Source organism: Natator depressus, chromosome 17 (genome assembly GCF_965152275.1).
Source record: "Natator depressus isolate rNatDep1 chromosome 17, rNatDep2.hap1, whole genome shotgun sequence".
In the NCBI taxonomy this organism is placed as follows: Eukaryota; Metazoa; Chordata; order Testudines; family Cheloniidae; genus Natator; species Natator depressus.
The window spans coordinates 20,071,238-20,095,201 of record NC_134250.1 but is presented as its reverse complement, the minus strand read 5'-3'; the positions used below and the strand labels follow the sequence as shown (position 1 = coordinate 20,095,201).

Sequence of the window (23,964 nt, the reverse complement as noted above, 5' to 3'; positions counted from 1 at the left end):
TACTTTGAGCCCAGAATGTTTAAAGCTCTCTGTGCTCTGGGGATCAGTAGCTTCATTTAATTTTCAAGTACCTAAGTGGCATGGCTAGGTAGAAATGGAGGAGGGGCCATTGGAAATGTTATCCAGACTTCATGGCTCAAATGACTCGTATTTTGGGTGATGCTTTTCCCAACAGGTCCTAGCGGAACTCAAGGAGTACGCTACCGAGGTGGATGTTGACTTTGTCCGCAAGGCTGTGCGAGCTATTGGACGATGTGCTATCAAGGTCGAGGCAAGTAACTAACATTGGTTTATAGGCTTTACTCGTTGCCACAATATCTGAGCACTTCAGAAATCTGAATGGATTTCTCCCCTTCGGCCTTGTGTGGTTTCTTATCCTTATTTTAGAGATTGAGTCACTTGCCCCAAGTCATACTCTGTGAGTGTGAGTGTGAGTGAGAAACAGAGTCTGGGATGGAACTCTGATCTCCTGAGTCCCAGCTCAGTGCCTTAATCACAAGATTGTCCTCTTTCTCTCGGATCCCAACCTACTGGAAGGATAGTGGGCAGATCCTCGTCTGATGTAAATTGTCATAGCTCTATTGGCTTCAGTGGAGTGATGACAATTTATACCAGCTAAGAATGCCCTAGTCGCTGTGAGCTGGATCTTTAAAGGAGAGGTCCTATTTGTTTCATAAGAAATGCAGAGGACTCAGTGCAATGAAGGAGTGGCTTGTGTCCCCATTTCCATTTGAATAGGACCTACAAAAAGAATTGGGGAGTGTTTTTATTTTTTTCAGCATTCGGAGTTGAAGTCAATTGCAAAATGGAACACACACTCAAAAAGACTCTATCGGGTTGTCTAGTTTTAAAGATCTGTAAAACCTGAAGCTTTATTCAGATGTCTGTTAGTCTGACTCACGTGAATGGCTTTTCATGAAAATTTGCAGGTATCTAGAACAACAGTGTAAAAGATCCCTTGTCAGTTCAACAGCCACCTACAAATGACAGTATTAAGGTGGTGTATTGATTTTAACTTTTAAAGCAAATCTAGTTGTTCTGAAAGGTGCTCGACAGCTGTCACTGTAGTGTAAGGTTAGGCTTGTAGTTAAAGTGATTTAGATAAGGCAGTGGAAAGAGCTGTGTGGACTGTCTTATTTCCCAAACAAGGCTGATTTAAATGGAAACAAGAGTATCCACACAGGTTTGCACCACTTGGACTAATCGGTGCAAGTTTGTATGTAGACAAGGCCTCAGACTGCTTCATCCATCTGCAGGATATATATGGCCTTTGATTAGCCCTCTTATCCCCACCACCTTGCTGTTCCCTGGTTCTTCTGGCTCAGATCAGTGCTGATAGAAAAATTTGTCCCTGCGATGGAGTTTCCTCCTCCATCTCTCAAAGCTGCCCAGAGGCAGTGATCAGCACTGGTCTGTCTGGATTTCCGGGCTGCAATGTCGCCAGATGCCAGCATGCGTCCTCTGTGGCCAAGTAGTTGGAACAGGTTATTTGAAGAGTAGCAACAGTGACAGAAGAAGAGGATCTGAGATTGAAAGAGCAGAGGCTATTAAGCAGTTTGGACGAATTAGAGGTGGTACTTTTTAGGGGCTAGGCTTCTCAGCCAGTCCCTGACGAGTCCACTCCAGGCCCTTTAGAATCCCTTCAGGTTAGAAGTTGGGCTACGTGTCCCTCCTCGATACAGAATGGACAGCACATTCCCAAGGTATGTGGATGTCATCGGAGTCTCTCTCTCCCATCAGGTATTCATAGAATCATAGAAGATCAGGGTTGGAAGGGACCTCAGGAGGTCATCTAGTCCAACCCCCTGCTCAAAGCATCACCAACTAAATCATTGTGTGAGGGCCATGCCCAGCATGAACAAAGGCTAACAATGTCCCAGCTAATTTGCAATGGCAGTCCGTTAGCATGTAACCCTACCTTTGTATATCCTAATTGGCTGAGTTAAACCTTGCTTTTAGCAACCTCCCTTTGATGACGTTGCTTTTACAGAATAGTTCTGTTTATGTCTGACAAGAACCAAATTTAAAAGGTGGCAAGTACCATGCAGCCTACTGCAGGGTAAAATGACACTTTCATCTCTTGATTAATCAGTATCTGTTCTCAGTGCCCCAGAGTTTACTCCAGGCTGTTTTCACTGCACATGGGGACTAATGGAGGGCTCACTGCACTCTCTCAGCCATCCAAGTGCTTGAGTTTCTGATGACTTAGAAATCTGCCTTTGACAGAGGGTGCAGCCAGCGGGAGCTCATGATGAATGAGCGTTCACAGGGAACCACATCTCCGCCTTCAAGAATCCTGCCTTTCATCTAATTGTGTCTCTTCTAGAAGAGTTGGCTTGTGAATAAATTTGTATCTACTGTGACTCGACATAGCACAGTGGCGGTATCTGGCACAGGCATGGAGGCTTGTGTCTCACCTGCAGTGCGAAGGGGAAGCACGCCGTCCACAGCTGTGATCGGAGGAGTACAAATGAAGCCTCAACGTGGCTCCAAAGGCTTCGCTGGCGGGGGCTGAGAAGAGACTGCATGAAAGTAGCAGAGCTGCAGCTAACGTAACAAGCACTATGGACCGGGGGAAGGCAGGGAGAAGGGAGTCGTGTTGTTTGTGGACTTTGGTCCAATCTAAGGAACCAGCAGCATTTTAACAAACCTTGCAGTATTTGTACCTCTGTTGTGCACTTCACAGGATGCTGCAGAATTGTACTGGGTTTCATTTGGTTTCTATATAGCACGATTTTTTTTTTTTACTCACTTGTATCCCCCCAGATGAAAACCCTTCCTTCTTTAGTGCTGGCTCCTATAACTGGCCAGTTTAATAAAGGATGTACATTTTTCGGTAAAGTGTCCACCTGCAGGAACCTCTGAAATGCCCATTTTAAAAATAGCTAACCATCCACAGGAGACATGGTGCATCTTGCCATGGGGATTTGAGGACTGCTTCACTGAACAAATCCCCTGCTGGCCGCTCCCTTTCAAGGGAGGCTCATGCTAAAAATCTATTACACATATTATTTAAACAATCAATATTGTCCCCTGTGTAACAGATCACACTTCAGTGTTCAACAGGAAAGAATTGCAAACATTAACTTGCTTTTCCTGTTAACTGTTTGCATTTCTAAGCACTTGGACAATGAAGAACTTCCCAAATCTGACCCGTGTCTCTTTAAGATCATATAGTAAAAAATAAAAGGAGAAGTCTTTGTTCCCAGAGAGTGAAGCTTTGGAACTGTCCCACATCCACCAGGAGGCAATGCCAGGGGAGGGGGAATAGCCCAATCCTGCACAGCTACTTGGCTGGCAGAGATGGTATTTGGCCTGGGGCCTTGCTGAGATCCCCAAGCACTGCCTTGTGCTGAAGAGACAGCCCACAGGTCTGCCTGCATGAGATTTGTAAGTTGGTTGCACTGAGGCTCTTCTGGTTGACAGGCCTCAAATGATGTTTTGTCAAGTGAGAGAAGAGATCGGAGCAGCCTGTAATCAAGGCAGACACCTTTAAATTACAAGAATTCAGATTGCTTTTTCCCTGCCATCTTAATAGTGTGGTACATACCGAGCAATAATATGGAGACCTAATGTGGTGAATAGAGGAGGTTTGTATTCAGCATCTATCTGTCACTGAGAATTTCTAGGTCTTCTGCTTTCAGTGCAAGCATGCAGAGATGGAATGAGGCAAATGACATGGGTGAGCCACGTTCTCCGCTTTGCCCAAGTCAGGGCTTTAGGTCAGGCTGAGGTTTGTCTTAGAGATTTATGCCCATTGTTAAACTGAGTTTACAGGTTTCCTGATTTAATCCCCCTTTGTTCCTCTTCCACCCTCCCCCAATGCTCTGACACTGTGTAGCTCACTCAAATAGCAAATCCACTTGAGCAAGTTCTGTTTGTACCCTATACTGAATGCTTTATGAGTATATTTATGGGGGCTGCTTATGCACTGCCGTGAGCAATCTGTTCCTCACATTAATCACCTGCTGTGTAATGAGGCGTCACATGCACTTCCCTAGCGCCCCGTTGGCTGTCTTCATTTTGAGCCCTTTGGTGTCTGAGCCACTTAGCTCTTTTGTGGCATCCTGCTTCGTGTATCCCTTTTATCTCCTCTCTCCTAATGAATACAGCTCTCGTTTCTAGGGTCTCCATATGGCACGGAGAGCATTCTAGGGGCCAGTTGTTGCCACTTTTATGGAGTCAGAGTCTGGGGTTTGAAGCTAGTTATTGAGTAAGATGCACTGGCAATAGCTAATCTTCATGAGATTCCAGTCCGGGGTCTGTCGCTGTCCCTGCCGTGCTTGCTTTGTGCTACTAACCCAGCCATGGCGATGGCTTTTTGCTGCTTCTCTCCCCTCCCCGCCAACACATGCACACCCACACCTTCTGCCAGCCCCTGTCCAAGTTCCCCACTCCTGTCTGAACAGTGATAAGCAACTCCTGCAGTGCATACATAGTAGCCCGTTCTGTATATTAGCCAGCAAGGGGATGGCATAGGTATCTCTGCAGATACTATCAATTAATAATAACTTCTGCCTGTATGCAGACCCGACCACCTGCTGGTACAGAATCATTTCAGCCATAACTTTGTCCTTTGGCAAGAGCTTGGGTCAAAGAATCGGTATTTCTATTGAGTAAAGCGCCGAATTCCCCGTAATACACAGGCACGGATCACCATATGGAGCATGCTCTGGAAGTCCATAGACGTGCTCTGAACTGGTTGCCCTCCTTTATCTTGTGGGACTAGCTAAAGTACAGCCCCATTTTCTTCCCCCTGCTTCTACTACTTTGGACTCCAGTTACGTCCAGTGTGCTGGGTGGAAAGGAACCACAGCCTGTACGGTTTCTTCGTCTTGTCTGGAACTGCAGCTGTAGTCTGACTGTGCCGCGTCTCTCCTCTCCCCAGCAATCCGCAGAGCGCTGTGTGAGCACGCTGCTGGACCTCATCCAAACCAAGGTCAACTATGTTGTCCAAGAGGCCATTGTTGTCATCAGGGACATCTTCCGCAAGTATCCCAACAAGTATGTGCAAGTACTGCCGGTGTAATGTTGTGAAGGAAAACAACCTACGTTCTGCTTGGCGCAGCCTAGCTAGCCGCTCATATTGTTGGTATAACTAATTTTAGTGCATGTGGTGGCCCTCCCTCTGAACAGCGGCCCCCATTCGGACTCTGGTACAAAGGGACTCTAATGTTGGATTGTAAACAGATTGCTGTCTGATTTCGCGATTGATGTATGGGCAGGATGACTGGCTCTGGTAGGAGGCTCATAAACACATTTCACTTTAAGAGATTCCAGGCAGAGGTATTGAATGAAATGCTTATGGGCTTTCCTACCGCTTAGCATTCTCACAGGGTGGGCCAGTACCCCCTTTTAGCCCTTTTGTGCAAGGGGCTCTTGTCCATTCAGCTAGGGCATGATGCATCGGTATCGTTCAGCTGAGTCTCCAGGATCAGTTGGTACTAATGATTAACCTCTTCAGGTTTCTATGCCAGATCCAGCTGTCAGTACTAGGGTAGATGCCCTCCGCACCATCAGGATAATCAGAAGAGCGTGGGAGAGCACTTACCGAATATTAAGCCTAGGATCCCATGCCAATGGCCATGTCCCAACTAACCCATTAGGAGCTGGGGGTGCATAATACACAGATCAGAATTTCCAGCCAAGAAGGGCTGCCAGTGAAAATGCAGGATCTGATACAGACTCAAGGGAAGTGATTCAGCTGATTTGAGCTGTTGAATCAAAGATCCTTTTTTTGAGAGAGAGAGCGTGAGAGAGAGAAATGACGGCAACTCTGTGCCTGGAGTTTCTCTCTTGCACAGTCTTGCTACAAAGAGGGGAAAAAATTACAAAGCTCTTGAGGAGCCCTTGAAATCTACCTCCTTTGACACACACTCCTTTGGAAGGGGAGTGTGTAGGAATACTTTCTTGAGGTAATTAATCTCCTTGTTATGTGTCTTTTGTGGCTCATAAAAGTGTAAGTCATTTTGGCTTGGGTCTCGGGGTGTTTTGGCGCTAACAGCCCGGTGCAGTTACACAACGCTTTGATTTGACCTTGCTAATGGCTGTGCTCTGGTAAATCAGGTATGAGAGCATCATTGCCACATTATGCGAGAACCTCGACTCCCTGGATGAGCCAGATGCCAGAGCTGCCATGATCTGGATAGTGGGTGAATATGCAGAGAGAATCGACAATGCGGATGAGCTTCTGGAGAGCTTTTTGGAGGGCTTCCATGACGAAAGCACCCAGGTAAAACTGTGCTCACCACCCCCTCTCTCAGGTTCTCGTGCAGCGTGTACAAGTGGCTGACGGTTGGGTTGGTCGAGCTGGTTGGAAAATGTTTTTCCCTCACAGAAAACTGATTTGGTTTTTGAATTTTAGCCAGGAAAAAAAAAAAAACCTTTGATTTGGAAAAGCTGATGCTGTGCCTCATGGGAAGTGTCGTTTGGGTGTCCCATGCTCCCATTCTCATCCATAGGCGAGTCTCTCTTGTCTGCCTACATCTACCATAATGTGCCTGTGTCCCCTCCTCTTTAGGAGGGTGTTGGATGCACAAAGGGAGATCTAGTCTGGCTGCTGAGGGCAGCCCATAGAGGAGAATGGGGACATTAGGCAACCGAATTACAACTCCCATGACGCACTACAGCAGCATCTCCAAATCAACCGATTTCACTTTTTTGATGTTGGTTTTGTGACAAAAATCAAACCTTTATGTGGAAAGCAGACCCTTTTTGAAGGGACACTGTTAGCCAAAAACCCAATTTTCCGTCCTTCAATTTTGGTGGAAAATTTTCAACCAGCTCTATAGGTTACGTTTAAACAGCCTGGGGTACCTTAAGTCTGAGGCTGGAATAATGACTTTCTTGGCTGTCTGGAGGATGATTTAAAAGGTTTGTTTTGCTTCTTCCTAGAATACTGATCAGTGCAACAGATAGGTGGGTTTTGCTCTGGGCAAAGGAGAAACCTGATGTACATTAATTAGACCGATAGGTCTTAAAATAACTGCCCCCTTGGCCATGATACTGAGAGATTGTGCTGGTATAAACTATAGGGTAGTCTGCACTGGGATCACTGCTACCCTGACAGCATGTTTTGCATGGCTGGTGAAATGAATACATTGTTTGTGACATGGACTTACAAAGGACAAGCTGCTAAAACCAATTTGAGCTGCTAACCCATTGGGTAAGGCACTAACATGCTTCATGGGAAGCATGTCTTTTGTTTTACAATTAGCAGCTGCTTGTTGCAGGCCATGGCATTAAAACACTATAACGAGCATCCACAATCTTGATATGCAACAAGGGACTCCAGTAGCTATGCACTAGCCCCCATGCTGAAGCGAACGTTGTGTACCTGAGGCAACACTGATGTCGGTGTAGCTCATTTAATCTCTTTGCTGTGTCCCTGCTTTATCTTAGGTGCAGCTCACCCTGCTGACTGCTATAGTGAAGTTGTTCTTAAAGAAGCCCTCAGAAACACAGGAGCTGGTTCAACAGGTCCTGAGCCTGGCCACGCAGGTAAGCCAAGCTATTCAGTGAGACAAGGTGCTGGTAAGCCATGCTGTCCGTGCACTGCGATTGCAGGCAGTTTGGCAATGCCAGGGCAGTCTTTGCCACCAAGAGGCAAGATTCAAGGATGTCTTCATGCACGCCTAATTTCTCCCCGTTCAGGGAAGAGGGCTTTGATCTACAATATACCAGTTTGCAAAGCACTCTGCGTCAGTTCTTTTGCGCTCATTTAGCTGCTACCTAATTCTTTCTCAGCCCTCATTTCTGCCTTGGTGTTTTCTCTTCACTAGCAAGTAAGGCACAGGATGGGAGAGTTCTGTAAGAATCCAAAGAATTTCCTCCTCCAGGAAAATGGTTTGTGACTAAAATCATGCACTGGGTGGAAGAGCAGGGAGAGAGAGGACTGGTGGCAAACCCTTCCTAACTAATGGATGATGCAGCAGAAACTAAGCAAAGTTCTGAATCCACAAGAATTAGGATTTCTTTTAGTCCCAGGCTGCCCACAAACGTGCTGGTTGTGGTGGAGGTTTTAATGATGGGCTAATATCCCAGATCCCAAAACCTACTCTGCTGAGTCACAAAACACTTAAAGGCACCCTAGGATCTTAATAGGCTACTTTATTTTTCACAAACCTTGATTCAGTCTGGTTTATTGTATTTTCAAATGAATAACAAGGCATTGCTAGCAATAGGCCCTTTAGTGTGTTGTTGTTCTGAGCTCTGATTCATAGGTAGAGATCCCTGTTTTTCACTTTGGTGTGAAAGAATGGGCACGTTTCTCTTCTTGGGTTAGAAGATATTGTTGGTCTTTGCATGTCTCTCATGGGCAGGGTAGGGAAGAGGAGGGGAAAATCTGAGTCGCCCCGCAGTTCTGGTTCAAGTCCCATGGTTCTGTTGGCTATGGGAAAGCTGCTACAGAAGAAGCATTCTGACTTGAGTCTGAATGTATTTAAAGGCAGTCTGAAGCAAGTGATCTTCCCCTCAACCTCCCTCCTTCATCTGCCCTCATAAAGGCCCTGTCTGACCTTGAGCAGGTGACTACATATAGGATGAATCAATATCCCTTGTTGGGATCAAGAGGGTTTAAAAAAAGTCCACCATCGAGATGAGCAGCTCACCAGGCGAGGTGCCAAAGTGAGAAGGGCATTAGTAATTGACCTCTAAAGACCTGAGATCATTTCTAGATCATTGCAAGTGAAATGAGTTTAGCCAGCTCAATCTCATTACAAATGGACACTTGTCCATTGCATGCTGGAGAAAGTCCTGAGCTGGGGTGAGGGATGGAGGGGGATTATTGCAAGTCAGAGGTCTGGGATCACAGAACTTGAAAAGGAGGAGGCTGATTGGGTGGGTGAATAAGGACACACAGAGAGTTAGACATATTGCCAAAGCTCTACGGTGAAAACTCACAGGCACTTATCCACGTTATGCTGCTAAACTCCAGCCTGGGTGATCAGTGGACAGCATTTGTTTGCTTTGTTTTTTTAAGCAGAGCTTTTATTTAAAAAAAAAAAAAAAAAGAAAGAAAGAAAAAGGAATGTAGATTTCATGCTAGGGAAGAGTTATCTCCAATAAAACACAAACGTTGACAGCTAGGGGCCTGGAAAATGGAAGAAAGCCCTAACGATCTGTTCAGTTTGTGTCTTCTCATATATATTGTATTAACTAAATGGAGGAATAAATGAGACCTTTCTGGCATAAAAACACTCTAGATAAAAGTAAATGATTAAAGACAAATCAGCCCCATCCTGCAGTGTTGTCTTGTTCCACCAATGTCCTTGGGTAAGACATATTTCCAGGAATCCTTGTTCATTGTCTTTCATGATACGCATATCATGCATATTCTATCAGTATGTGGCTAAAGGAGTCAATTTGATCCCCTTCCCCTGTCCTTCTGTCTTCACTGTGTGTCCTTCAGGACGTTTTGAAGATCACATTTGAAATGAAATTGTGATACTTTAGTTCTAAAGCATGGCGTCAACTTCTGTGCTTAGTAACCTTGAGGACTTGATCCCTTTTAAATTCCACTAGATGTAAGTTCTCCAGTTTTCCTCTCTGACCATGTAGGTTAGCTGTGTTTGGAAATGAGCGCAAGGGGTCAGACCCTGCAATTTTTATTACTAAGGATGATGTGATTGCCACAGAATAGCAATCTGTTGATAGCATCTTTAGGCTGCTTTTCCAGTGGGTAGTTTCAATACAAGAAAGCAGGGTTACTGCAGAAGCAGGATATAGTTGCAGTGGTCAAGCCTGTTCAACCCCTTGAGTAATGCAGTGCTTTGTGTCAGGATTCGGACAATCCAGACCTGCGGGATCGCGGCTATATCTACTGGCGCCTTCTCTCCACGGATCCTGTGACTGCCAAAGAAGTGGTCTTATCGGAAAAACCTCTGATTTCTGAGGAGACTGACCTGATCGAGCCAACTCTGCTGGATGAGCTGATCTGCCACATCGGGTCACTGGCTTCTGTGTACCACAAACCACCCAATGCTTTTGTTGAGGGCAGCCATGGGATCCACCGCAAGCACTTGCCAATTCACCATGGAAGGTAAGCCGGGAGCAAGCATGGAGGGTGTCAGAGGGCTGCTGTTTTCTTTCCTCCTAATAAGCCCACTTAAAAGATGCAAGGGCCTGCTACAAAAGCTAGATTTTTTTTTTTTCCAGTTGCAGAGATGTCCGCACATCATTCATCGAGCCTTCTCAGAGCCTGTCCCATGATAGGATCTCACCCTGGTTGTAGCCTCTGAGCTTCTAGACCAAAGGAGTTGGGAAACATCCTAGAGATGAATCTGTTCGGTATTGGGCAAGGGGAAAGAAGTTCACACTGTTCTTTGAGAGCACACGGGGAGGAGGGTCTGATATAGGAGCTGGGAAAATAGGGTGATGCAGGTCTGGCAGGATGAGAAACACACCAGCCAAACCCAGTAGTTGTGCACACAGCCAGTGTACACAGTGGGAGGTGTACGTTTCTGTGATGGTACAAAAGGTTTGGGGGGGAAAGCAGGACTTAGAGGCCTTTGTTATGTGAAAAGTGTCTCCCTTCTTGCACTGCCAATTACACTATTGGCCTCTCCTGCTGTGGGGAATGCAAAGTGGGGAAGAAAAAGCCAAGATCTCTCTGATGCTAGGAATCTTTGAAAGCAGGGAGCATGGCGAAACCTGTTGGCCACAATCACTGAAGTTTGGCCTGGGCTAACATGAGGTCAGGTTGATGTCTGAACTATGGTGGAAAGCCTGAACTACCCTGTGACAATCAAAATGGGTTGGGTTGGGTGTGATAGTACACCATTTCTCTACAGTTAAAGAACAAACCAAAAAAAGCCCCTCTGGGATTGCAGCCTGAGAAATTGGCTGGTGCTCTGGTATCCAGTAGTGAGTGTTACCAATCCGCAGGGATTCTTGCTGTATTGCTGCTCACTTTGTTACCATGGCTGCTTTCTCAGGTGCGCACTCCGGCTTGCTAACTGTATTAATTCCAGTTGCAGCTCTGCTTGCAGCAGGCGGTATGAGATCAAAGCTCACCTTTCGAGGCAGTGTACCAGAAACCCTGGGAAGTGACATCTGGAGCGCTGTACTTTTTTGCCATCTTACTGACAAGTCCATATAGGCAATTGTTCCTTTGCTGTTTTCTAGCACCGTCCTTCCATACATACTGCTACTCTTAACTGCGAAAGGAGTTTCTGTAACTTGACTGACTTTGGGGGATGTTGAATTGCCTTTTCCCTGGTTATGAAACATCGTCTGGCAGTACTGCCCCAGGGCCTGCGGTAACAAGCCCTTAGGAGACCTGTGTTTTGATGTACAGTGTAGTACTCGTGTGCACGGAAGCAGGGAAAGTTATGGCTGCACTGCTCAGACACTCTTCCCACCCACAGGCTCTCCAGAATAGTAGAGGTGTTGGTCCCATAAGCAGCTCGGATCCACAGTGTGACCAGCTCTCTTGTGCAGTACTCTTCAAATCATTGCAGACGCCAACATCTCTTACTTGTCTAACCAATTCAAGGAATTCAGTTCTCACTGAAAGCTCTAGCTTTATCAGCTCCCAGTGCATGCTGCTTATCTGACTTGACACCGGCAGCTGCTACTCAGCCAGCCCACCCACTCTGCTCTTCAGCGTAGCTATGTTTTATATCTCTGCATTGCTCTGGTCTTGTTTGCTACTTAATTACCTGTTGCCTGGGCCGAAAACAGCTCTGGCTTCAGCAGCAGCAGTAGGGAAAAGGGGGGAGGGGGGGAATGAAAATTTTAAGAAGCCCTTTAAATTCTAATACCAGGCTCTGGCATCCTTCATAAATTAAAAGTGAGTGCTGGGGTTCCGTGGCAAACCGTGTTTCCTCTGCTTGAGGTCAGCCTAACAGAGAGTCCATTACTGTAATGATCTCCCTTACTCCCAGACAAAGGACAGATTGATCAAGCTCATGCAAAGGCCTCCTGTGCAGCAGTGCTGCTGTGAGCCAAATTGCCACTTTCAATCATGTCTTCATAATAAGCAGCCTGTCGGGGGCACTGCTGTGGGGAGAGTAAATTCATGCACACAGGGTGTCCTCTTACTGAATGCTAGAAAACTGACTCGCGTTTTCCTAATGCTGAAAACACTGGGAAGTCTGTTCGTTTGCATATGGCAAGCTAAGGTTGCCTAGTGGAAGATAGTGGCTTACCTTTTCACCCAGTAGCTTGGGTGGGATCTTGGTTTCATTTATGCTGTGAATAATGCCTTTTGGAAGCAGAACCCCTTAGCAATGCTGTTTGCCACCAGCTTAAGTTAATGAGGTTTTTTCCCTCTCAACCTGCGTAGTGAAATTGAGGAGGAATGGAATGAGCTGTGCAGAGATCTGTGTTGAATGTCATGTTACGAGGGTTATCGTGACCTGATTGTCTTGGTCGGTGGGCAGAAATAGCTGGCTAAGTCTTATGAGACCTGTGGGCATAATCCAATGAGAAATTAGTAATAGTTGTGGTCAGCAGCGTGAAGGGTATTGCATGTATTAGGGAGTCTATTTTCACTTAAACAAAGCACTGTGCTGGTTTTTATCTGTGTCCCAGCTCTCAGCTGATGGTCAGCACCCAGCCACATTGCGAGCAGCTCATGGCTGGTCAGCTATTTCTGGTCAGGCTCCACCAATCTGCATACGTACCAAAGTGGTTACCTGTAGGGCCTCGTGGAGGGAATACTGTGGGCCAAAGGAGCAGCTCAGAAGAGGGAGTTGTGCACAGCTCAGGTGGAGCATCGCGCTCTCTCTAGCTTCCGGGGATTTGTCCACGCTGTTGTTCCCACCTCCTCTCTACGCCACTGCTGGTGGGAGACTTGGGTGGGAGGTTAGTGTCTGCAACGGTAGACAGTCACATGTGCTCCAACAAGTGCTTGCTGCTGTTCTGCTCTGGGAGTGGCAAAAGCAGAGGAGGCTAGAGAAGGGACTGGTTAGGCTAGGACACAGGACCCTGGAGCTATGCTGGTGTCCTGGGAAAGCCCAAATATATTAATTCAGGTGGCAGTTTTGGAAAATGTAACCCTCTTGCTGTAGTCCCAGGGCAATAAAAGAACAGCAGCATTATAGCATGCCCCGTGTCCTTCATAACCATGTCATTCTTTACTCCTTGGGGTCTCGTAGGAAAAGCCCAAGTTATGGACAAAAAGCTTTTAAGGAGAAAATCCAGCATGGGCAGATGTTCTGAGCAGGATATTTTATTGTGTTTTAACATCAGCTGAAGCGATCTGCATTATCTTTCTTGTAAATTTCTCATTGGGTCCTGGGGCAGCTAGAGTGAAAGACCTCTAAGGAAACTTGCTTGGTAGTCCCCACTAGAATAATAAGCTTCCTCCTTAGCCAAGCCTGTGCATTTTTCCCCAAGGTTGTACATTCCTTCATAGGCCCAGTACAGGCAGGATCATATTAATCTCCCAAAAAAAACCTGCTCAGAAGCGAAATCTTTATTATGTTTTAGTTTGTGTTTCCTTCGTGGCTCCTATTTTGGAGGAGTTTGTGGCTGCTTCTCCCAATAACAGCTGTGCTGGAGCTGAGGTTCCTGTCTGATTTTTACCTCTGAAATTTCCCTCCTCTTGAGTTGTGGGACTTGTCTGACCAGTGGAAGGTTCTCAGAGCATGTACTGAAGCTCCAGTTGTGTTACGTCCAATTGGGGTCCTAACAGAATAGGTTTGTCAGCTGTCCGTATGGAACACCTCACTTAGAACTGTTTGGCTGCTGTTCATGGGTCACCTGTTTCTGCCTTGTTTGCTCCCTGGTGCTCCAAAGCCGGTAACAAAGATGACTAACCGTTCTCCTTTATTCATTTCGCCTCTCTCCCCCTGAAGCACTGATGCAGGAGACAGCCCAGTGGGAACCACGACCACTACAAACTTGGAGCAGCCTCAGGTTATTCCATCGCAGGGTGACCTTCTGGGTGACCTTCTGAACCTTGACCTGGGCCCTCCAGTGAATGTACCCCAAGTATCCTCCATGCAGATGGGTGCTGTGGATCTCCTGGGAGGCGGGCTGGACAGCTTGGTAAGCACTGTCTCTACTCACTTTCAGCTGGTAAGAAATAACGAAACACTGGAGGAACCATTCATGGTCTGTGCTGTTGGCAAGACCTTGGTTATTCACTCTCTTTGGTGCTTGCAGCCCTGAGCCCAACGGCAAATCAGAAAGGCCTGGAACACTTGGCCATTTTTACTTCCAGGCCAGTTTGCTGCCAGATTCTTCCCTTAGTAAAAGGGATGTTGTCACATGCTGTAGAATCCCGCTGTATGTTGGTAGGTCTGTTTCATGCTCTGTCTGACTAGGAAGGGGAACTAAAGAGTTGCTTTTATTTTACAAGGACCAGAGCTTTGTAAAACACCCTGGCTCCTCTTCAAAAGGATCTTTGTGTTGCCCTCCAGTTTCAGTGAATCCTGTTAAAAGGTCCATCTTTATGGCCTGCTGTGTACAGCTATACCAGCCTTACATCATCCAGAGTATTCTCCAGAGCATGTGTTGGTTTAGCATATGGTGACAAGTGAATTGTGGCTAGGCCAGGAGAAGCACTCCACTGCTCTGCCTAGTCCTCCCCTCCGCCAGAGCAGCTCACAAGGTGGTATTCAAATACTAAAAGGGTCAAGCTCCAGAGCAAGAATAAATACACAATGCCTCCACTCCATGGAGGGAAGCTGGGCAGAAGCTGTAATGAGAATATCATGAAAAGGGGGAGATTGATTATGGAGAGAGAGCTGGGTGGGGTAGTCCTCAACCTATGACAGCCATGCAGTAACAAACAGCAACCCACTTAGCCTTTAGCGCTGTCTAATCAGCTTTGTAACATGAGACGGGTTAGAAGTGGGAAGCTTGTCATGCACTTGAATGGACCCTGATGCAGCAAATCTTTATTTGCCAAATACTCCATTCACTCTAGTAATCTTAGTAAAACAGTCATTAAACACACACATCCAGTCCTAGCATTTCCCTGGCTAATGAACTGGAAACCCGGTGACCTTTAATAGCTGGCAGAGGTCAGATGTCTCCACCTGAACTCTTTGTCTCCAGCAGAGGTTTGTGTGTCTGCACTTCACACCAGTGGAGAAGGCAGGCTAGTCCCTGGCTGGAATTCTGAGGCGCCCGTGCTGTACGACTATGGCAGTGGAGCACGGTGCACTGAGCAAAACAACAGCCACTGCCACACATTGCAAGAATGACCAGAAACTAAGAATCACAATTTCTTGAATTGCATCTAAACCTTCCACAAAACAGTGCCATCCGTGGCAGCTCCAAAGGGCGACACAAATCTCTCTGTGGGTACCTCTGTATTGCAGTGTGACCTCGTGGGCAGAGTACTGGACTGGGACTCAGGAGATCTGGGTTCTATTCCTGACACTGGCCTGCTGAGTGACTTTGGGCAAGTCACTTTCCCTCTGTCTTTGCCTTAGTTTCCCTATCTGTAAAATGGGGATAATGATCTACTGATGGAAAGCACTGTATAAGAGCTAGAGTTCTGGTACTGGTATGGAACTGGTAATGCACCCAGGTTCTTTATTATTGTTTGAGCTCAGATACCATCGTGATGGGTGCAGTATAACGACCTAATTAGAATAGACTTTGGGAAAAGATTCCTATACGTGTTGGTGTTGGAGATGTTAATGTAGGGACCCATTTGGAAATACAAATGTTGGAGCAGGAAGCCTAGAGTCTTGTCACTTGTTTAATGTTCTGCTTCTGCTAAAGTAAATCCATGGGGCTATGCAGTGTCCTCTGACAAAATGCTGTATCTTGGCAGAGCGGTCACCCCTGCTTCAGACTTCAAGGGAAATAAAATGGTTGCCTGCATGAGTAACAGACACAGTGCTAGAGCGATCTTCCGGATGGAGCTTCCCCCATCACTTACTAGTGATGTGCCGCTGCAGCTAATGTCCCTGTTGTGTTTTCTCCCTCTCTGTGATATGTACAAGTGACTCTCATCCTTGTATATCCCGGGCTTCCCTCTCTGCCCTTCTTTCCCTAAACTAACCTGTTTCTGTCTGTGTGTTGTTTTGGATGTGAGAGACCGAGCACGTGCTGTGTGTGCGTAGGTACGGGTACGTGTGTATGGGACGTCCAAGTTTAACAACCCAAACTGCGGTTGAATTGAGTCTCCGGGTGGGAGACACTTCCATCCCCCGCCTCATAACAAGGGATCATCACATGGCGAGGGGGCAGTGGGCAAAGTGGAGGTTCTTTTGGCCGCTCATACTGTTTAATAATGAGTTTGGGATCCAAAATGAATCTCCTATCTCATCTTCCTCAGCTGTTACTTTTCGTCCCTCTGCCATCCATACATCCCCCTGGAATTTTGTTTCTCTTCCTCACCCTCACATTGCAGTCTGTCTTTCTCCCTGCTTTGAGTCTCCCTCTTCATTGTTTTAGGGTTCTTCCAGGGACCTTCATTGTATTCTCCCAATTGCCAAGGACATTTGAATATGGCTTTGTGGGGTCACTCTATGCTGCGGGAAGGGATACTAAGGAGTGACATGAACAGCGTTTCTTTCCTCAACTCATGCTGCATCTGTGCCACTCAGTCCTTGCTGCCTAGAGAAAAAGCCACTGTGTTTGGTCCTGAGCTGTGACACATGGGCACCTCTCCTTTTGTGAGACTCCTCTCCCTAATCCTAGTCTCCTCAATCCCCCTCCCCTCCTGTTTTCATCTGCTTCCTCCTCCCCTCTGTTTTTCCTTCCTCTCTCTAGAAATTGCCCTGCCCCTCACCACCAGTAAACTCCTTGGTGCAGAGAAAGGTATGGGAGTGGTGGTTATTTGAATGCAACAAACATCCAGTCTATGCCACATGTTTTTAGCATGACCCTGCAGCCCGAAGTGCAGAGTGGATAGATAGTGGCCTGACAGAGATTAAATGCCCCAAGCAGCTCCGTGTCTGTAAGTTAACTGCTCTGTACATATTTACAAACCCCTCTTGATCATTGTGGAGAGAAATGGCCCAGCAAATGTCCAAACTCGTATATGGTGAAACCCATCTCCGTGGCTGTGATTAATGAGAATGCACTGGTAATTGAATGACTAGAATGGCTGCTGGCAGAATCCTTCAGCTAAATAAGTCTTTTCTTTAGTCAAGGTGCCGGGCATCAATCTGAGAGGTAAAAATGCTGCTCTCAAGCATCGCCCATTACAGAAATAGCGCCTTCAACAAATGCAGGCTTTCTATAGAGAGGGTATCTCACTTCAGAGGGATATGCTCAGTGTGCAGAGAAACAAGACATGAAAGACCCAGCTAGACTGATGCAGAGAAGAAACAGCCTGATGAGCAAATTATCATTTTATATTTTAATTTTTTAAATTTTTTTTAAACAGATTGATTTCTCTTCCAGGCATTTGAATGGTGACAAGATTGTTTAAAACTTGATACACAGAAAATTAATACTGTGCATTTCATTGAATTCCTCCCTCAGCTTTGCTAGGCCTTGTCTCTTGTGGCATGTGAGACTTCCAGCCATTTGCTAGGTTAATTTCTTTAGCAAATAACTTCTGTTTTATCTAAAGATTGAGTTACAGTGTAACAGATAAATATGTAGATATAGATCTAGTATTGCCCATACATAGAGGGGTGCCTGGCATTATCTGGGAAATTTGGGGTGCCTGGCATTATCTGCATACCCAGCTGGCTAGCTTCAGATGACTGTGTTCTTTCAAAAAAAGCCAGCTTTGTTGTTGTTCTTTTTTAAATGATAGAGGCCTGCCCATTAGTCCCCAGTGGGAATGAGCCCCTTGTCAGTAATTTTGTTTTAAAGAGTTAAACTATTTTATTATTTTACACACATGCTCTAATTACTTTCCTTAGTGGTTCTAGCTTTGTCTGTATTTTGGCTCTGTTAGAGCAGGAACCTCATCTAATGGTTAAAACCCTGGACTAGGAGTCAGTCCTTGGGTGCTCGGTTCTGTTCCTGGCTCTGCAACTTACTTGCTTGGTGACCTTGAGCAAGTTATTTAAACTTAACTGTGCCTCAGTTCTACAAAATGGGGGTGATAATTGCCAATTTCCCAAGGCTGTTGTAAGACTTAGTTCATAGAATTGTAGGACTGAAAGGGACCTCGAGAGGTCATCTAGTCTAGTCCCCTGCACTCAAGGCAGGACTAAGTATTATCTAGACCATCCCTGACAGGTATTTGTCTAACCCTCCCTTAAAAACCTCCGGTGATGGAGATTCCACCACCTCCCGGGGCAATTTATTCCAGTGCTTAACCACCCTGACAATTAGGAAGTTTTTCCTAATGTCCAACCTAAACCTCCCTTGCAGCGATTTAAGCCCATTGTTTCTTGTCCTATCCTCAGAGGTTAAAGAAATGGCCCTAGATGAACTGGGCACACTGCAAAAGACATGTATTTGATAGGGTTTTAGGAGAGTTAAGAGCATGTTCTTGGATCAGTGATGTGGTGGAAAGGAGCTCTGGTGGCTGGCTGAATTCCTGCCTAATGGTTTAATGCTGCTGGGGTTATGTTAAATTGAGCATTGTGGTACCTTAAGCTTTTTATGGGCACCTCCTTTTACTATTTAAATCAAAATAAATAGCTAATAAATAGTTTTGAGATCCTCTGATGGAGGCGCTCCTAAAGGACCAAGTGTTATGACAGTAAGTGCTACTGAAATCAATGGTACTTTGCATTGTTCATGTGACAGCTCCATTAACAGTGTACTGTCCTGATTGTGCACTGACATAACTTCACAGGATGAGAGCTCTGTCTTTCTGCAGGCCCCCAGATCTTGTTGTTCAGAAAAGCGCGCACGGAACAAGAGTCCATTAGCTTGCGTATTGAAAATGCCCACATGTGAACCAAAGAAAAGAGGTTGCAAATTGAAGTGTGTCTAACAGCTTCAAGGAGGTCTATCGATGCGGCGCACACACAAATCCCTTTGCAGCTAGAACCATGCCTTAAATAAAATTAGCCCAAATCAATCCTCATACTGGCAACAGCTTGCTTCTTGGCTGTTTAGCCAATCAAATCAATTGATGCTATTCAGAAAATGCTTTGTTTTCCTTGCTGTTAGGTAGAATCATAGAATATCAAGGTTTGAAGGGACCTTAGGAGGTCATCTGGTCCAACCCCCTGCTCAAAGCAGGACCAATCCCCAACTAAATCATCCCAACCAGGGCTTTGTCAAGCCTGACCTTAAAAACCTCTAAGGAAGGAGATTCCACCACCTCCCTAGGGAACTCATTCCAGTGCTTCACCACCCTTCTAATGAAAAAGATTTTCCTAATATCCAACCTAAACCTCCCTCACTGCAACTTGAGACCATTACTCGATTCACACTGTGCAAGTTCTTAGTAACATAGCGTTTTCATCTAACTCCCTGAACCATGACAACATAGTTAGATGAATAAAATCATGCCATGTTAGTCCGCGAGTTAAGGGAGGCTCCGTGTATTACATAGCTGCATCGACAGATCTAGCAATTGTATGGCCAAAGATGATTCAGTTTTTGGACCACGATTGTTGCAGCTCTTGTCAGTAACTCCATCTCTTCTCACTCTGCACCTGGACTAGATTCTTTGCATACCTCACGTAACATTGCAGACGTTACTGTGGAAGCCTGTAATCCACGTATGTTGCACAGACATCTTAGAGTTCTGTCCTTACAGAGCACCATTAACATGCAACTAGGCGCTGGAGTGTTGTGTGGCAGTGCCAGAGTTGCCGTGCAAGTCAGTGTAACTGCTTTCAGTGGAATAAAATTGCAGGACAAGTTGCTCTTTAACTGCAGAGCATCTGCAGCATCATCCAAGCCAGTTAACATAAAGCAGAGCTGTTGCAGTTGTTTGACGTTCAGGGCTACTATTGCTGCTATCTGGAGGTCTGGCATCTTCCTCTTGTGTGCAGTGGCTTCTAGGATATTACAGTGGTGGGACCATATGTGTGGCTAGGCAGATATAATTGAAGGCAGTCCTTGCTACGTCCAGTAACTCTGTGACTGCCTGCTTGCCACTCTCCTTCTCCGAAATGGCTGCTCTGGGGGAAGTACTTCAGTCATGGAAAAGGAGCTCCTGTTTCTGGCAGTGTGACCTTCAGGACAATGCCAGGCTGCTAATCCTAAAAGCTGTCCAAGCAATTTGCAGTTGCTTGTGATCAAGCCTCAGGTCCCCAGAGACTGTCACCCATGATGCTAAGGGCAGTGATTGTTTACCAGTCCTACCATAATAGTAAGACTTTGTCAGGCTGGATTGGGTAGGGGGTGGTGTTAATCCAGCTCTAATCTGAGCATTCTGCTAGCAGAGTTGTCTTTAATTGTCTGCTCGCATCTAGCGTGGGGTGCATTGTGCTTCCTGCTAAGGGTGGCTGGCCAGTTAGACACCTGCTGTTAAAATGAATGGAGATGGTTAACAGATCCTGCCAGTTCTCCAGGGAATTTGTTCAGCATTGCTTTACACTTGACTAATATCTGCTTCTTTCCTTCTTCATTCTGCCTGTCACTGCAGATGGGAGAGGACACTCAATGGGTAATTGGTTCCTGTTCTCACGGTCTGCCTCCTTTCTCTTCGTTACTCATACACATCACTGTTATCACCTTCTCCATCTTTTCAGTTCATATTAAAATAACACACACACCCCGCCCCTGGCAGAGGGAGCAGGCAGGCTGGAACGGTGGTCTCTAAACAGGAGACGTTTATAGATATCCTGGAAAGGTGGGGGCAGAGAAAGCAGTATCAAGCCAACAGGTGGTCCAATTGAGACTGATCTTCTTGTGCATAGGGTGTACCGGGCTCAAGTGGGAGCTTGTTGCATTTATTCTGAATCAGTCACAGTTTAAACCAGGTGTGTCAGTTTCCCTCTCCAACATACTGTATAGACAGTGATGCCTCTGCCGAAGAGGCCTCGGGCTGTGTCTACACAACGAGGTGCTGGCGTGACCCCTCGGCTTGTGCGCACATTGCAGTGTAGCCGCGGTAGCAACAGCAGAGGCACCTCTCAGCCGTGCCTTGCATGCCGATGCCAGGTTTCAGGTGCAAGTATGTGTACGTGAGCAGGGGAATTACAGCTCTCGGTCATAATGGGGAATAGCCTTTGTCTGTCCCAGGGCCTCCTGGTCTCTGGGGTGGCACAGATTATGTGTCAGCTGAGTTTTGTCCCGTGCATATGAACTAACAGAGGCAGAGGCCCTTGCATTGCTGTGCAGAGAACCGTTAGGTGGTTTGAGAGCGACTGAGAGGCTTCAGAGGGACCTAGGTCAAAGCTGCTTCTGTTTCGAAAGACATCTCCAGGAGGCAGCAACTCAAGGGGGATGAAAGCAAGTAAAATGTTTCAGGAGGGGTAAGGGAAATTCTCTAGGCCGGAAACCCTGCCTCGCATTTCCTTGGCCCTCAGCCATGAGAAACAGGTGCTCCTGCGCCCCTCTGTCAGGCCTCTGTAGTCCATGCAGAACCACCACTGGCAGGAGGACTGCCTTTAATCTGGCTCCTTCCCTTTCACCTGTCTGGCATGGGTGACCCCTACCAGGAATTATGTTCCCACCACATAGTTCAGGGACTGCACCTTGATGTGTTAGGAAGGCTTCGGTGCCCACTCTGATGGAGAACCATAAATCTGGAGTTCCTTCAAAGAGGAGACTGCAGTTGGGGGCTCCTGATATTTACAAGCCGTGCCTTGCCCAATCTCTCTGAGATTTCCCACTGCACTCGCAGACCGGCGGCGCACAGCACGATTGCCAGCGTTACAAAGAATTGGTTGTTGTCTTTCAACCTTGAATTTCGAGCCTGTGGCTTTCCAAGATGAGCTGAGTAAGAAACTGATAAAAAGCCGATAAACATCTGTCTCAGTTATGCAGAATTATTCCCAATCATTTCCATAGTACTTTATATAAGATCTTTGCTGCCTGATGGGAGTGTTTTTCTTTCTTTCATCAGACAAGGGTCCCAGAAACCCCTATCCTCTGCGATAACATTTAGAAATGAGTCTGTTATGACCAGGTCTTGCAGCTTTTCCTTCCATTTGTTCTCTGTTGTTGTTTTTTTTTCCCCTGGACTTCGCTGCTTTTTGATGTAGAGTGCAGAGCCGGCTGACACCTACAAGCAAGAATATAAAGTGAGAGAAGGTGTAATAGTTGCATGCAATTATGTGGCAAGCCAGTCCTAATACAGAAGTGTTCAGGTCTTTTCTTCTACGATGTGGCTCAGACTGAGAGAGCTGTTTGAATAGCAGTCCCCTGCTGTGTCAGACGGACGCATTCGAATGGTTAGAAACTCGGCAGCCAGAAGATTAATAAACCCCATTTTGCAAGAAATCAGTATTAATCGGCACACACAGTTACGCCACAGTACTGGTGTTTTAGGCCTTTCACCACTCCTCTTATTTCACACTAGCATCATTCACCTCATCTGTTGTCTCTGATGTAAACCGGGAGAAATGATCACTTGAACCCTGCACACTTGTAGGCTGAAAAAGAATGGAGCTCCATGCTGCTTTGAATGCCAGCAGCTCTCTCTCCTCACGCTAAGCATCGAGATCTATGTATGAAGAAGCAGCTGCTGCGGTGTGGGGGAATTAGAGCTCAGAGGAAAGAGGGCCTGGAGGATTGTGCTACCGTGTTGCAGACCTGGGTTTTGGAGTGATTTTGGGGCGAGCTTCATGAGACAAAGGGTGCGCTTAGATTTTCTGGCCAGGAGGGAGGCTAGTGCAATTTTGCAGTGTTCTTTAATGCCCCTTTAGCGGTAGGCAGCATTACAGCTAGGCGGCTACTGTAGGGGATGGAAGGATATACCCGAGAGAGGCAGGGGATCTGGAACAGTTTGTATAGTGGGCGTGCTGAGAGCCATTGAACCAAACTAAACCGTGTATATGATGCAATCCACTTCAAGCCAGTGAGTGGGGCAGCACCCCTAGTTCCAGCCCCTATGGAAAGAGGGAAACCCAGAGCAACAAAGGGGTTGGTAAAAGCCAAAGGATTTCAGGTGCCCGTGCTGTCATCCAATAGGGCCCTGCCTTTGCCTTGAAAAAGGCCTCCAAACTTGTTCCCAAGCCAACGTATTTGTATCCACTGCGGAAGAAAGCAATTGGTTAATATGCCATCTGTTGGCCAATTTAAAATACAAACACACACTTGCCATGAGAGCTGCCAGAAAGTGAGGCGGTAATGGCCAAGAACAACTGCCATATGGTGGGGACGGGATGTACGTGAGCCCTGCCGATTCTGAGCTTGCACAGCTCCAGGGCCTGCTCTGGGCCATTCTGTCACGTTTCGTTCTCTACCTCCATGAGCACTGGACCAAGCACACGTGGACCTTTGATGATCCTATCTGTCAAATAGCCCGACATACCTCTGGGCCAACTTAGCAGCAGAGCCTTCCATATGACATTCTGCGTTGTCCCAGCAAGCCAACCCTTCCCCATGCGATTGTCACTGCATTTTTCCATGTACGCTCTTGTTCTTTTTGGTGGTGGTCTGTCTTTGTCAGAGCGTGTGTCTTATGTCCTATGTGTGACTGGAAAACTGTGTGGTGAGATACATGGCACTTCCCTGTTAGCAAAAGCTTGTGAGCTCAGATAAACCTGCAGAATGAGGCTCTCTGGTAGATATTCAGTATGGATCAACATTGCCTTATTATTTATAAATATTGATGGAATTGAGAAATGCTCTATGCAGGAGCACTGCGATACCAATAATATTACTTATACCTGTGTTCATGTAGATATCCCCGTGGGATCGCAGGTTTTGGTCACATCTGGTGACCCCAGCGCTGAATATTCTCTTGAAAATCCAGAAAGGTGCAAATGCACAAGTAAATTGTATCATGGGCTTTACACCTTACAGACAAACAATCTTAACATTTTCAAGGGAATTTCATGGTAAGCTGAAAGAGCAAAGGAAGGCTTAAAGGTAAACTGCAAAGACATGGTGATCCAGAGAGGAAGGACAGCAGAAGTGAAAGATTTGGAATAAGGTGGTTCTAAGAGGAGCATGTTGGACAATTTTAGCTGCCCCAAATGGCAGGTTGGTAGCTTCAAAGAGATCATTATTAAAATA

At 46.3% G+C, this 23,964-nt stretch overlaps 1 protein-coding gene across 5 annotated transcripts in view; it reads left to right on the top strand.

Moving 5' to 3' along the window:
- The window catches only part of AP2B1 (adaptor related protein complex 2 subunit beta 1), a 98,034-nt gene that overhangs the window by 35,789 nt on the left and 38,281 nt on the right, over positions 1 to 23,964 (top strand). For 3 of the 5 annotated variants that reach the window (XM_074974453.1, XM_074974452.1, XM_074974454.1), the window contains exons 9-15: positions 176 to 271; positions 4,889 to 5,004; positions 6,067 to 6,232; positions 7,402 to 7,500; positions 9,780 to 10,039; positions 13,803 to 13,995; positions 20,423 to 20,443. In XM_074974453.1, coding sequence (XP_074830554.1) covers positions 176 to 271; positions 4,889 to 5,004; positions 6,067 to 6,232; positions 7,402 to 7,500; positions 9,780 to 10,039; positions 13,803 to 13,995; positions 20,423 to 20,443 — 951 coding nt within the window. The remainder of the gene's footprint in view (positions 1 to 175; positions 272 to 4,888; positions 5,005 to 6,066; positions 6,233 to 7,401; positions 7,501 to 9,779; positions 10,040 to 13,802; positions 13,996 to 20,422; positions 20,444 to 23,964) is intronic. The other 2 variants (XM_074974456.1, XM_074974455.1) reach the window with 1 other exon arrangement.